This window comes from Parasteatoda tepidariorum, chromosome 4, assembly GCF_982258835.1.
Source record: "Parasteatoda tepidariorum strain Cologne lab strain chromosome 4, Ptep-v5.0, whole genome shotgun sequence".
In the NCBI taxonomy this organism is placed as follows: domain Eukaryota; kingdom Metazoa; phylum Arthropoda; class Arachnida; order Araneae; family Theridiidae; genus Parasteatoda; species Parasteatoda tepidariorum.
In genome coordinates, this window is record NC_141758.1 from 12,562,838 (window position 1) to 12,575,030 (window position 12,193).

Sequence of the window (12,193 nt, forward strand, 5' to 3'; positions counted from 1 at the left end):
GCTTAGTAGGAGATATCAGAAATGCACATAACCAGTATTCTGATTATAAGTCCTCTAATGTCACACTCTATTTAACGTTTTAGTGACGTCAAGCATGAGCTGTAGTGTAGTTTCGTACTTGTATTTTGCTTGCTGTTACATTCCAATCTATTGATGTTTTGTTATAGAGAAGCGTGTGCGGAAGCCATTTTGTTGTTTGGGAATATTTTGCGGGTAGGAAAGCTTTGCTGAATCATCAAGTCGGAGTTGAATAAGGTTTTTTTCTTCTTTCTTCTGTTTTTTTTTTTTTTTTCGAATTTTTTTAAGCATTGGAAGGAGGCTAATGGGGTGTTAGTTCTCAGAAGATGCAGTGTCTTTACCAGGTTCATGAAAAAGTATAATATATACGATATTTTTTTTTACCCATTTGGAAGTTATATATTTTTAAGGCAAGATAATTGGGAAATGGCTGATTTTGTTATAAGACAAAATTTGAACCCCAAGTGGCACTGTTAATTTGTTGTAGAATATTGTGACATCAGATTTAAGCTGCTCAAGGTGTGGGGCCAACTCAAACGAGGTTCGAAGATTATACCAAGGTATTTAAGGTTTTTGATTGACTTAATGTGTTTGTCCTTCCATATTAATACATGGTTGCCTTCAGAGGCATTTGGTGTCTTCAGGAAAAGTTATTAGTTTTGTTTTTTCCGGTGCAAGGTTGTGACTTCCGGCCCAATTAGTAAGAGACTGGATGATATCTGCACCAAGTTCATCAAATTTATACAGGATGGAGTGTTTCATTAGCAAGAATATGTCATCGGCAAAGGCTAGCAAATTACAATCATTAAAATTGAAATCATTTAAGAGTGATTTAATAAGAATGAGCCAGTGAATGAGTCCCAGGGATGAACACTGGGTCACCCCTACATTAGTTGCTGATTCAATAAAAGTGTCATTAAAGTTAAAACAGACGTGACGATTGTTTCAAAAGTCAAAGATTACTGCCAGCACCGAGACCATTAAGCTTTTGTTTAAGAATATGTCAATTTGCAGAGTTGAATGCATTTTTGATGTTGCATGGCGACGTCTACTGTGTGTTTGACCTCCTGTTTTGCATTTGTAACATAATTGACATCAAAGTTAAGAGCATCGTCCGCTCTACTGCCTCTCCTGAAGCCAAATTGGTTTGGGTGTAATTTGGTTTTACTTTCCAAGAAGTAGATTAGTCTTTCAGTGATTAGTTTATCTAGAATTTTACCCCAGGTAGAGAGCAGCGAGATTTGACGGAAACTCTGGGGGAAGCGAGGGTCTTTACCTTGTTTAGGTCTTAAACAAATAGATGCAGATTTCCAAGGTTCTGGGAAAGAACCCAATTGTAAACATTTGTTGAGCACAGCCCCGAACCAGTTGTTTGTTACAATAATATAAGTCCCTGTACACCTCAGCTGGAATTCCATCCGGACCCGGAGACTTGTTGGATTTGATGTTTCTGATGACGAGTTCGATCTCAGAATAAGTAAAAAGGGGATCATCAATGCCTCTGAGGTGAATCTGAGCAGTGTCATCCTGTATCATGGGAAAATGGTAGTTAAGTATATTAGTGATTGATTCTTTGTAGTTACTCGTGCTGTAGCCGTCTTCCCTGAGTGTAAGTATGTTATTTTGTTTTCTTACGTTGACACCTTTTGAGATCTTGTAAGATTTGCCAAACGTCGAGTTTAAAGTGAAACTATCAGTGTATCGTTTTTTTATTTTTTTTTTTTTTTATTTTTTTTTTTTTTTTTTTTTTTGATGCCTGAGCATTTTTATATACTTGGCCAAGTGCTTTTTAAATTCTTTCTTGTTACTATTACTGCTTAAATCTTCAGGACTGTTTCGAAATTTTCTTCTGAGTGCTCTCACTCTTTTCCTCATTGTCACGAAAGTATCTGTCCACCAGAGGTTTTTGGGTCTCAATTTACTAGTCTTCCGCTTGTAAGTTGACAAGCGGTGACAAATGGCGATGATATTGAGAAATGATAATAATTTGTTACTCTGATTACTTGTAGCCATGATCGTCGCAAGAAGTTGATTTATCTATAGTTCATTACATTTGTAATCAATAACTGTAATTTGTCATTGACTCGCAACAACAAAGAAAATGAGGTAATGCTTGCATTTTTCTCTGGTTATTCAAAATTTTATTCAGAAAAATTGGTCATGACTAATGAATTTATTCGTCAATCATTATTCAAAAAATTGCATAAATTTTCAAAATGAATAATGAATAATGACTGAATTTTCATATGAATAATTTAGTCATTATTCATCATTTTTCGAATCATAAATTTATGCTGAATAAATTTAGTCGTGAATAAAATTTCCGTGAATAGTGTCCATCACTGATTTTAATAAAAATAATCAATCAAATAACGACACATTTTTTATTAAGTTTCTCTTCCATCAAATTCGAATTTTGTAGAAATGGTTCCAATAGTATGGTCAGGAGATCGATCAAATGTCTAATTCGCTTAATTTTACTTTTTGCGTGTTGTGCAATATCTCGATGAATTTTCAAGCTCAATGAATTATTTTATACACAGTTGTAAAATTCGTTTACACAAAGACTATTCTATGCAAAAACAAGACTTAATTAATTATTTATCATTTAATATTATTTTTGTGAAAACATTTCAAAAAAATTTGAGTTTTAAGGAATATGAACTATTAAACCATTTTAAGAAATATAATTTTAAATAAATAAAAAATAACTGCTTCCTTTTACTAGACATATGTTGAGGTAGAAATGAGGTGGTTCGAATTTTATAAACTACCGATCCAAAAAATAAAATATATTTAATGTAATATTTTATTTTATACAAAATTTCATCTCACACTTAATATTGTACTCAAATCTAATATACGTATCTGATAGCAATACATTTCGCTGGTAGATACTGATAATAATTAAAGGAAAATATTTCTGAATGCAGTCTATTTCATAGAAATAGAAAGAAAAAGTTTATTTAAAGATGTGACAGAAAATTGTAATAAAAGGGACTTTCTGTAAGTTCAGAAGATTGGTTAATTCAGCTTTTAGATCTGAAAATTTCATCTGTTATCGTATCGCTCTTCAACAGGCTTCTCACCAATTAAAAAGTGGATCGATTATAAATACAAATGTAGATAATTAAGTCTGTCTAAAAGCTCTGTTCGCGAAAAAACGCGTATCATTTTTAGGTATGCAGAAGGTGCATTTATTCACGCTATAATGAATTACAATTTCTTTTTATTTTCTAATGCATTAGATTTTCGGCCGGAATTTTGGATATTTTTTTCGTCGCTTATTGCAAATTCTCAATCGATTCTACTTTACAAGTTACAGTTTTTATGCAATTTAATAAAATATTTCTATCCAGAATTTTTTTAATTTCACTTATGTGTCTATAGTTCGTTCACCAGGAGTTAGCACTTAATTTATTTAATTATTATTTTAATTAACATTACATTTTGAATTGATCTTGTTGAAAATTTAAGGAAAATCATTCTCAAAATTCACTTTCAATAGTAAACTAGAAATAAAAACTACTCCACTTTCGGCGAAATTCTATTAAATTGGTTACGAATTGAAGAGTAAACCATGTAGAATTATGTAAATTACGCCCACTCTTTAAAAATGCCACCACTAGGCAACAGTAATAATGTTTCATTTCTTATGATACTTTATATTTTTAATATGTCAAATTACAAAAAAAAAAAAAAAATGAAGAAAGAGAAAAATATTCAACTAAAAATAATTTTTATTTCGATATTTCTAGAAAATATATTTTTTAAAATATTTTTTCTGGTAATCTAAAAAAATAAGCTATAAATTTTCAAAAATTTATAGCAGCATCTTTTTTATAAAATTTCTAAATTTTAATTGTCGTCCTTTTTTGCTATTTCAATCATCCGGATCAAACAATGCATACTATTTAAAAAAAAGAAACGTATTTGTAATAAATAACGATTTATAACAGGCTCATAATTTGCATTGAATGTATAATTTGCATTGAATGCATAGTTTTAACTTTATCTTGTTTGTATTTTGTTTTTGTTGCAAAAAATAAAAACTCTGAACAACATATGAACTAATGATTGGAATCAGACTTCAAAACCGATGTTTATGATTCAAGGGCCAAGACTTGAGTTAGGCCCTTGAATCATAATTAGTGCAGAAGACAATATTTTAAAAAACGAAATCAGTCATATAACAGCACAATTTCTATTAAGTTTCTCTTTCCTCAAATTCGAACTGTGTCCGATTCCCGTAGCATACCTGCCAACTCTTCCGGATTTTCCGGAAGATTTTATTTTCATATTTAAAGTGGTAGTAAATATATACTATTTTTTTTTTTTTTATAATTTTAATTTTTAAATGATTTTGATCACCACTATTCTTACAAAAATTATACACATATATTATTATGCGTTACTGTCATGGTCGTCAACTTAAGTTTTATCAAATACAACGTATTTGTATGCTTAAAATTGAAGTTTTAATTCCATTTTAATACCACTGGAAAAACTGTAATGGAAAGGATCAAAAGTTGGCAGGTATGCCGTAGTATGGGCAAGAGAGCAATCAAAAGTATAGTTCTCTTAATTTTAAATTTTGCGTGTTTCGCAATACCTCAATGAATTTTCAAGCTCATTGAAACATTTTATACACAGTTATAAAATTCGTTTATCCAAAGATTCTTCTATGTAAAAAGTAGCTTTAAATAATTATTTATTATTATTTCTGTGAAATCGTTTCAAAAAATTTTGAATTTTAAGGTATATGAATTATTAAATCATTTTAAGAAATGTAACGTCAAATAAATATTAAAAATACTGCATCGATTTTCGTGACAAATGTTGAGATAGAAATGAGGAGGTTTAAATTTTATAAACTACCGTTTTAGGAAATAAAATATATTTAATATATATTTTAATTTTGTGAATTCTTTAATATTTTCAATGTCATTAGTCTCAGTCGCCCTAGGGCATATCACAGATCAGAGGTCTAGTGCCCGCTTGCGCGGGCAGGTACCTTGCCAAAATACATGATCTAACTCTTTAATATTATCACAATTTATACAAAATCTAATATAGGTAACTGATAGTAATGCATACCTGCCAGCTTTTACGCATTTGGCGTAAAATTTTATTTCTGTGTTTAAAGTGGTAGTAAAATGTATGCTTTCTATATATTCCTTGCATTTATAAGCTTAATTTTTAATATTTTTAATTCACCACCATCTTTAAAAAAATTAAGCATATACATTAATATGTAATACTGTTCTTGTAATCCGCATAAGCTTGTTCATAATACAGCAAATGTTTCTGCCTAAAATTGTAATTTACATTTCATTTTACTACCACTGAGGAATATCATCCTTGAAAGGATTAAAAGTTGGCATATATGGTAATGCATATTGCTAGAAGATACTGAAAAAAAATTAAGGAGAATATATCAAATTGCAATCTATTTCATTGAAATGGAAAGAAAAGGTTCTTTTTCTTTTTTCTTAAAATTGTAATAATAGTAAATTATAATAACAGGGACTTTTTGTGATTTCAGAAGATTGGTTGATAAGTATTCTTCTGTCAGATCTGAAAATTTCTTAAGCACTCGTATCGCTCTTGAACAGGCTTCTCAACAATTAAAAAATTGTTCAATTATAAGCACAAATATAGATAATTAGATCTGTCAGAAAGTTCAGTTCGCGAAAAGACAGGTATCATTTTCAGATATGCAAAAGGTGCATTTATTCACGCTATAGTGATTTGCAATATTTTTTTCTATTTACTAATGCATTAGACTTTTGACAGTATTTTGCATCAATATAACAGATTTTTTAAACATACATTTCAACAAAACAAACTATGTATGGATTTGGAAGACTCCGCAAACATGCTATGCCTGACAAGGAGGGGGTCATAAGGGAAAATTGCACCTGACCCCTTATCCCCAACGAATTTAAAGTTTATTTTAGGTTTCCTTCTTGGATCAACTTTTTTGAAGCAAAATATCATACAATCGGAAATCCTTCATTTTAATGTTGGCATCTTCATTAATCTATCGTACAAATACAAAAAACTATATACAAAAATCTATATTTCGTAAATCCATGGCTTTCTAGCACAGAATTTATCTGTATTTTAGCAATTACGATGGACAAATTTGGCCAATCAAAAGCCTGTATTTTAAAAAAAGCCCGTCAAAAATACAATCCTCTAATTGAAGACCTTTTATTTTTTCACAAAACTTTATATAAATTTATGTATTTCTAATACATAATAAAAATTTGGAGTTTGTGACTTTTGAGAGAAATATTTAGATATAAAATTAGATTTTATATGAGGTGCAAGAAAAGTGGGATGCAAATTTAGATTCAGATGAAATATTAGATTTTTTATTTTATTAGTATCAAGAATCTGTATTATGTAGTCTAAAATAAATATTCTTCCAAAACCTGTAGCATACCAAATTAGAAGGTAGTTAGTAGATACTTTTCAAACATATTTTTAGAAATACCGTTTAAGCAGGTATAACTCATTATATTCCTAAAGGTTAACAATTTTTAAAAGTAACAATTGGAAGTGCAAGTACTAGCAGCGAAATTAATGACGAATTATGTATTTTAAAAAATAGCGATTAACGATTAAAAATTGCAGATGAAAGTTCAAGAAATAAAGTAATAATAAAGAGGAAGCAGAAGAAATTGAGAACAAAAGTTAAAACTTTTAAGACTCCATCAGGTGAACCAAATTTTAAGGAAATAAATTGTCATTTAAACAAATTTTATTCCCAGGAGTGGTTACTCAGGGAATGGAGTGCTCTCCTCCGAATGAAATGACTAAGGTTCGAATCCCAGCGAGGGCTGGTCAATACGAATTATCCTCCCAGCTCGCATTGACCTCTGTTTAAATATCCTCTGAGGAAGACAGATCAAGGGTTTGAATCCCTTTGCAGTCAGGTAAACCGTTGAAGGTTTTCGTGATTATCCTCCTCAGGTAACGGAAATGTGGATAATTGCATAAAAAAAAGTCCTCCACTAAGGCTAGTTTGTCCCTATTCATGATTCAGGAATTTTCTGGATAAGGTCCGAATTTTCAAGGCTACAGAATGGAACATTGACAAATGTAAGCTAAGAATTGGTCAGCTGTTTAACGCCGGGTAAAAAATACAATAAAAATCTATTGGAATTATAAATAAATGCTTGCTTAGATTTATTTTTTCAATCTACCGTTGTTTTAATAATCTGGCACATTTCAGCTTTTTTTGTTTGCATTTTATTTTTTAAACTTATTTGATGAGCTTTATTTTTAGAATTTCTCTCTTCAACATGTAAACAGTTAACAAATTAAAACTTGTGTGTTTTAGATCTTCGTAGTATGTAACTGTAATTTAAGTCATTTCTATTCAAAATCTTGTCATTATAAATAATAAAAGTTGCTCTTTACTGGTCAATATTATGAGCGTTTATTTTCAATTTTATGACCGTTTACTTGCTATTTTTTGGGGGATTTATATAAATTTATTAATAAGCGTATTTTAATGTTTATTGGAATTAAGATGCAAATTCTAAGAAATTTTTAAAGAAGAAAAATTTAAGATTTTTAAAAAAAAAAGTAAAAAGACTAGAGTACATTTTTTTTAAAAATTTTTGCAGATAATGTTTAAATGGAATTTTAAAACCTATCACATTATCATACCTGCCAACTTTTAATCCCTTCCATTATCATTTCTCCCAGTGGTATTAAAATGGAATTAAAACTTCAATTTTAAGCAAACAAATACATTGTACTTGAGAAAACTTAAGTTGGCAAACATGATAGTAACGCATATTAATATATGTGCTTAATTTTTGTAAGTATAGTGGTGATCAATATCATTTAAAAATTAAAATTATGAAAGAAAAAATAGTATATAATTACTACCACTTTAAATATGAAAATGAAATCTTCCGGAAGAGTTGGCAGCTATGCATTATAACCGAGCATATCAGTCACTTGAACATATCAAAACGTATTTATCACTTTTACCTAATCTAAAATGTTTTATTGTTATCTATAAAAATTTATAATTCGACTAATTATTTATAAAAGCTGATGATCCTGAGGTTACCCATCAGCTCCAGGCCTCTTCACAACTTGATGCAGGCCTTGTTAAACAGTTTCAATTGTGAATGAATTATTATGTGTCTGTGTTAAACACAGGCATGAGATAGACTCGAAGTCTATTTCTATGCGTTTCATGGAGGTAGGCTCTTTAAAATAGACACATAAAGATGTAAAAGATCTGAATGTCGCAGTAGTCATTCACAGGTGATTTTCACCCATTAATGAGCTCAAAAATTGGTTTTTGGGACAATGGGCTATACCCCCTGCTCGCTACCGTTCAGATACCCAGGTAATTACTTTACAATAATTGTTGTTTCTTGGCATAAAATAGTTTATTCTACAAAAGTTGAAATTATTCTTTTGAAGTATTTATTATAAGAAGAAATCTGCCTTTTTACGCTTGTTATTCTACATCTCACGGCCAAACATTCTCCTGCTGGTGAGATCTATGAGAGAACATAAATAATTTTTTCCTTTTTCTTTTTTTTTCTCACTACACTACATACTTTATGTTACTGAAAGTTGCTTTTTGAAAAGCAATTTATGTGGATTCAATTCTACTTTCAATAAATATTTTACAAATTATAAATATTTTATTTCATTCGCTTTAATTTTCAAAAAAAACCTACCTGTCGTTGAATAGTTATTGTCGAATACCTTCAATTCCAAAAATAATTGGAACCAAAAAATAAATTTAAAAAATTAGTTTTTCTTCTAAATGCTTTCCTTAAAAAATCACAGCTCAAACTTTTTTGTATGGGGCCTAGGCACCCAATTTTTGTTAAATAAAGTAAAGTAAAGTAAAAACTACCGTTTCAGAAAATAAAATATATTTAATATATCTTTTATAACTGCTAACTTTTTACTGAAACCCATCAGAAATTCTCAGCTACAGACCTATTGCTCTCACTTCGACTTTCGCCAAGGTCTACGAACGTATGCTTTTACAAAGGCTCCTTAATTTTTGCCTTCAGCAAAATATCTTCCCCCCTCCCACACTGGCTTCCTCCCCTTTCGTGACTGTAATACAACTCACTCAATACTCTACCATGACATACGAGAAGCACGTGAACGGAGAAAATTTATCGTTTGTGTTGCACTCGATCTAGTCTCGGCATACGACAACGTATGGATTGATGGTCTCCTCACCAAACTCCTCTCGGTCGGCATATCTGGAAAAACAGCACTTTTCTTACAAAACTTTCTCTCCGATAGAACCTTCTACATCTCTTGGCGCAACACCCGGTCTAAAGATTTCCAGCAACCCCAGGGCCTTCCGCAGGGCAGTGTCCTCTCCCCCCTTCTTTTTATGTTTTACCTTAAAGACATTCACAAACACCTTCCCACTGGAGTTCAAATTCTTGTGTTCGCTGATGACATCTACATTTACTATGCTGCAAAATCTTTTGACAGGGTTATTGCTAAACTTCAAGATGCCCTCATCACCATTCAAACTTGGTGCACAGAGTGGAAAATGGCTATTTCACCCTCAAAAAGTGCAACTATTAATTTCTCTAAACGTCTGTCACCTACGATTCAGTTAACAATTTTTAACGAACGAATTCCCCAAGTTAATTCCATCAAAATTCTCGGCATCCATTACACTGCAAACATTTCTTTCCTCGGTCATTTTCAATACCTAAAAAAGAAATGTTTAAAAAAAATTAATGCACTCCGCTGCATCTCTAGCACTCAGTGGGGGTCTCGAACCTACCACCTCATTCAGATTGTAAATGCCACAATCAGAAGTATCTTAGAGTATGGCAGCCCAATCCTCTTCTCTGCGCCAAAATCACATCTCCGAGTAATTGAAACAATCTACAACTCTAGCCTCCGCGCAGCAACGGGCCTCCCACGATGGACTCCAATTCATATCCTCCACAGAGAAGCCGGCACTACCTCAATCTCACACAGACTTGTTTTAGCAGCTAAAAAATTCTACCTCCGTCACTGTTCCCTTGGCTCTCACTCCCCAATAAATCGCCTTTTGCATAAATTCCATTTTACTAGACTTAAAAAGAAACCCCACCTTTTCCTCAAATTTCAGGACATCTTCAGCCAAAAAGGCATAAGTAAATTCAATATCATCCCCTTCCACATTCCAGTTTTCCTCACAGATCTCCCGAACCTCTGTCTTTTTGTACACGATCTTCCTTTTCAAACTACGAAAAATCCCAACGAAATCCTCCCTCTCTATCAGGAAACCCTCCACACCCTTTGGAAAGACTTTGTCATCCTGGCTACCGATGCCTCAAAATCCAGTACGAACACAGGTATTGCGGCTATTAACTCAAGGAACAACATGTCTTATATCTCTCAAATCCATCCTAGAAACTCAGTTTTCACCGGAGAAGTTTTAGCGATTTGGTTAGCAGTCACAAAATTCACTACCGAGTATCTAGATTACGTTATTTTATCGGACAGTAAGTCCGCAATCACTGCCCTCATCTCAGCCACCCATAAATCCCCTCACAGCATCCTCCTCTTACAAAACAAGATAGTTTCAGCAAGTGCAAAAGTGAAATCAATCACGATCGCCTGGACACCAGCACACGTTGGCATCCCCCCCAATGAAACCGCTGATAAGCTGGCCAAACACGCCACCAATGCCCCTCGAGCCATCTCTTTTATCTCACCTGAAGACTTGTCATATTCAGCAGTTTTAGACTCAAACCACGAACTCAGTAACCTCCGGACTAATTCAAAATACCACAAGCGTTTCCCCTTTGATCACCCTGTTAATAAAACTTCCCTCAATCAACTCCCAAACCGAAAATACGATATCTTAATCTCGCGTCTCCGAAGCAACACAATCCAACTTAACGAAATTTATGCAAAAATAGGGCTCGTAGACTCCCCTTTGTGCGACCATTGTCAACTTCCAGAATCTGCTATCCACCTCCTCTTTGAATGCAAAAAGTTCGAGCATCAGAGACAAACACTGCGCGCCTCAATCGGAGTTTTTCCACTCTCCCTTCACCGTCTTCTTAGTTATAACCAATACGATAATCTTCTCAAAAATTTAGTGGATTTTTTAATTTCAACTAAGCGTTTCTAGCCTCCAGTTTTCAAATCCATAATTAAATGCAGTCACTAATTTTTAAGTTTTAGTTTAAGCCTCTCTGAGCGCCTGGGAAAAAGAGTATGTTTTTCTTATTTTTTTGTTTGATGAACGTGTTTCTCCAAAAGTATTGGAACCACCAAATGCTAGTTTTTAATTTTTTCTAATCTTCCTCTCCAAAAGTGTTTTGGAAAATATTTAATTTTGATCTCTACTGTAAACTTGTTTCGCTTCTTCAAGAACAGCGTACACTCTCATCACCTCATCGTCATCATCTTCAGCATCAACAACTCAACTCACAAAAATACACCTTACAGCAAGGGGGATAAAAGCGAGTAGCAGAGATCCCCCCCACATCATCATCAACAATCAACTTTTTACTGAGATTAATAGATTTGTCAGAATTTAATATAGGTATCTGAAAGCAATTTATTTTGCTGATAGATACTGGAAATAAAGAAAGGAAACTATTTCTGAATATAGGCTATTTCATTGAAGTGGCTGAAAAATGAGGAAAATTCCGCCCACTCTTTAAAAGCATCGAAACGAGGCGACAGTAATAATGTTGCGTCTCTTATGATACTTCATATTTTCAATATGTCAAATTACAAAAATATAAAACAGCTTAAACTAAAAATTATTTTGATATTATTTGAAAATATTTTTTTGCAAAGCTGAGCATGTTGGCATTTCTTATAATCTAAAAAAAATATGCTACAAAATGTGCAAATTTTAATCTGTTTTGATAAAATTCTAAATTTCAATCGTCACCACGATTTGCTATCTTTGTCGCCCGAAGCAAACCTAGAAATACATACTATTTTAAAATAAAAAACATATTATGTAATAAATAATGATTTAAAACAGGTTTATAATTGGCATTTAATGCGTAAAAGTTTTAGTTTTAACTTTATCTTATTCCTATTTTGTTTTAGTTGCAAAAAATATAAAAACTCAGAAAACATATGAACTATTGATCGAAATTAGACTTCAGAACCGATGTTCACGATTTAAAGGACAAAA

General features: G+C 32.1%; 1 protein-coding gene across 1 annotated transcript; it reads left to right on the top strand.

Moving 5' to 3' along the window:
• The first annotated feature begins 9,418 nt into the window (after positions 1-9,418).
• LOC147810699 (uncharacterized) lies at positions 9,419-11,167 on the top strand. The gene has a single exon (XM_087160482.1). It carries the CDS (start codon positions 9,419-9,421, stop codon positions 11,165-11,167), a length of 1,749 nt encoding a protein of 582 aa, XP_087016608.1.
• The last annotated feature ends 1,026 nt before the right edge of the window (positions 11,168-12,193 follow it).

Excerpts from the sequence above, each read along its gene's own strand:
- LOC147810699 (XM_087160482.1), top strand. The coding sequence starts at position 9,419 with ATGTTTTACCTTAAAGACATTCACAAACACCTTCCCACTGGAGTTCAA.